The 2,500-nt window shown below is 36.0% G+C and overlaps 1 protein-coding gene across 5 annotated transcripts in view; it reads right to left on the bottom strand.

The window, feature by feature from the left end:
- The window catches only part of LOC137647192 (serine/threonine-protein phosphatase 2A 56 kDa regulatory subunit gamma isoform-like), an 84,487-nt gene that overhangs the window by 28,179 nt on the left and 53,808 nt on the right, over nt 1-2,500 (bottom strand). For 4 of the 5 annotated variants that reach the window (XM_068380546.1, XM_068380557.1, XM_068380524.1 and 1 more), the window contains exon 5: nt 234-388. In XM_068380546.1, coding sequence (XP_068236647.1) covers nt 234-388 — 155 coding nt within the window. The remainder of the gene's footprint in view (nt 1-233; nt 389-2,500) is intronic. The other variant, XM_068380538.1, reaches the window with a different exon arrangement.

Raw genomic sequence — 2,500 nt, 5'->3', positions numbered from 1 at the left:
TTGTTGTAATTTAAATTCTAAACCTAATTTTTTAGGAGCTACACACAGGCTTTTCTTGTTTAGACTAACTATTGAAATTATGTGAAGTTTGACAATTTTGCATATAGTGCCTAGTTAAGATGGCTTATCAAGCTTTTTGCTCAACTAATTACTATAAGCAGCTATTCAATTTTAGTAAACAAAATTTCAACAATAATGAACTATTGCATTCTTGGTAGAGGGAAAGAACTTACCTGCAGTACAAATTTCTGATCAATGTACCGTTTAGCAGTGGCAGGCTGGAAATCTGGACTTTCAAGAAAACGTAAATAAAACTCGTACACTAGTTGTAAGTGTGGCCAAGCAGCTTCCAAAGTGGGCTCGTCCTCCTCTGGGTCGAACTCTGCTCCTACGGGAAAGCCAAACCGTCATAGGAGACTTTCTATTTCATAATTATATCTTGTTACAGATATATATATATATATATATATATATATATATATATATATATATATATGAGAGAGAGAGAGAGAGAGAGAGAGAGAGAGAGAGAGAGAGAGAGAGAGAGAGAGAGAGAGAGAGAGAGAGAGCGTGTGTGTCACCTACCACTGTTCTTGTTGTTGTGTGTGTGTGTGTATGTGTGTGTGTGTGTGTGTGTGTGTGTGTGTCACCTACCACTGTTCTTGTTCAACACAATAAATGTTGCTATAAGTACATAAACATTAGCTATCACTACAATTTTCTGAATGGATCAAGCATGTCTTTAGGAAACAATGAGTTATGAGTTTATGGTTTTTCTATGCCAGTCTATACCCACAAATTTTATCAGTTTATCAATTCATCGTCTTCTCTTCCTTCCTCTGCTTCTTTAGCAATCTCTATATGACCCCTTCTGTTAATCTTAATGTCCATCTATTATCCGTCATTTTCTTAAATGGCCAGAACATATCCATTTCTTTTTCTTACATGTTGTTAGAATATTTTATACTTTAGTAGGCTCTTGTTTCCATGTGACTTTTTCTTTTCTCTCTTAGTGTATTCCCATCATTATTCTTTCTACAGCTCTTTGAGATGTTACTAGCTTACGTTCCAAGGCATCAGTAAGGCTCCACGTTTCTGATGCATAAGTTACTACAGGTAGAACCATCTGATTAAATACTTTTCCTTTTAGAGAAAGTGGAATTAATTTTCATAATCCCTTTCTATTTACCAAAAAATCTCCATCCTATGCTTATCCTTCGTTTAATTCCGGTGCCATGTTCTGGGGAAACGCCCTCTGTCTGTCCTAAGTACGTATAATCATTAACAACCTTGAAAGGTTAGTCCATTACCCTTACATGTTCTCTCTCTGAATATTCATTGAACACTAAGTTAATCATATAGTTTAATAGCCATATTCATTTTCAGTTTTACATTTCTGCCTTCTCTCTATTCAAATATTTTATCATCTTTTGCAATTCCTCGATTCAATAAACAGAACTACATATACATTTATATATATGGTATTCAGGAAGCAACGATTGGAAACAACGTAGCAGAAAACGTAAAATGCCATGGATCCGGATTAATGAGTTTAACTTCTTATATTAATATATGAAGTGTGTTATTGATAAATTTCCCTAATACTATACATGAGGTCAAGTTATTGAAAATGTTTTCCATCTCCAAGGGTTAAACAAATTAGACCAAAATTTTACAAAAAGCCAATCTCATTATACCACCTCCGATAGACAGCTTGTCAATCCATATTCCTTAGTAGTAGTAGTCACAAAGAGACACTAAAAGTCTTCTTTCAGGTCTTTCAGGTCGCTCATGAATGGCAGAGGCAAGGGACAGTGACATCGCCCTAACAAGCAGGACAATGCCCTAGAGACTGACCATATATTATATGATCAGCGACCAAGCCTCCTCTCCACCCAAGCTAGGACCAGGGAGGGCCAGGCAGTGGCTGCTGATGACTCAGCAAATAGACCTACAGGCTCCCCCAAAACCCCCAACCTTAGCTCACAAGGATGGTAAGGTTGCAGACACTAATGGCACTAACGAGTCTGAGCGAGACTCGAACCCCCGACCGGCAAACCCCAGGCAGAGACGTTACCAATCAGGCCACACAATACTTTCAAGTTTATTGGAACCTTGATTCGATGCCCATGCAAATTTGCCGAGTTATCTTTATTATTATAAATTCTTTTTTTGGATAAGTTACCTGATTCCTCAAAATTGATTTTGAATGTACAGTAGAGATAACCAGAAATACTTGAGGTTAAATTTGGTTAGAGATGAACTTATCAAGGCAACAGCCGAGTATTTGGAATAAAATTTGAAACCTTTTAAAATTTGTTGAAATAAACGAATTTTCATCTACTGTTAGAGTTGTCTATGAAATAATGATGATGATGATTCTGTAGTAGTAGTAGTAGTAGTAGTAGTAGTAGTAGTAGTAGTAGTAGTAGTAGTAGTAGTGAATATTGATAAAATGAAATTTGTTAGGTTTCTCACAATACTAATATAACAAAAATGT

The sequence above is a fragment of the Palaemon carinicauda genome, chromosome 1 (genome assembly GCF_036898095.1).
Source record: "Palaemon carinicauda isolate YSFRI2023 chromosome 1, ASM3689809v2, whole genome shotgun sequence".
Classification (NCBI taxonomy): Eukaryota; Metazoa; Arthropoda; class Malacostraca; order Decapoda; family Palaemonidae; genus Palaemon; species Palaemon carinicauda.
This window is presented reverse-complemented; position numbering and strand designations above follow the sequence as displayed.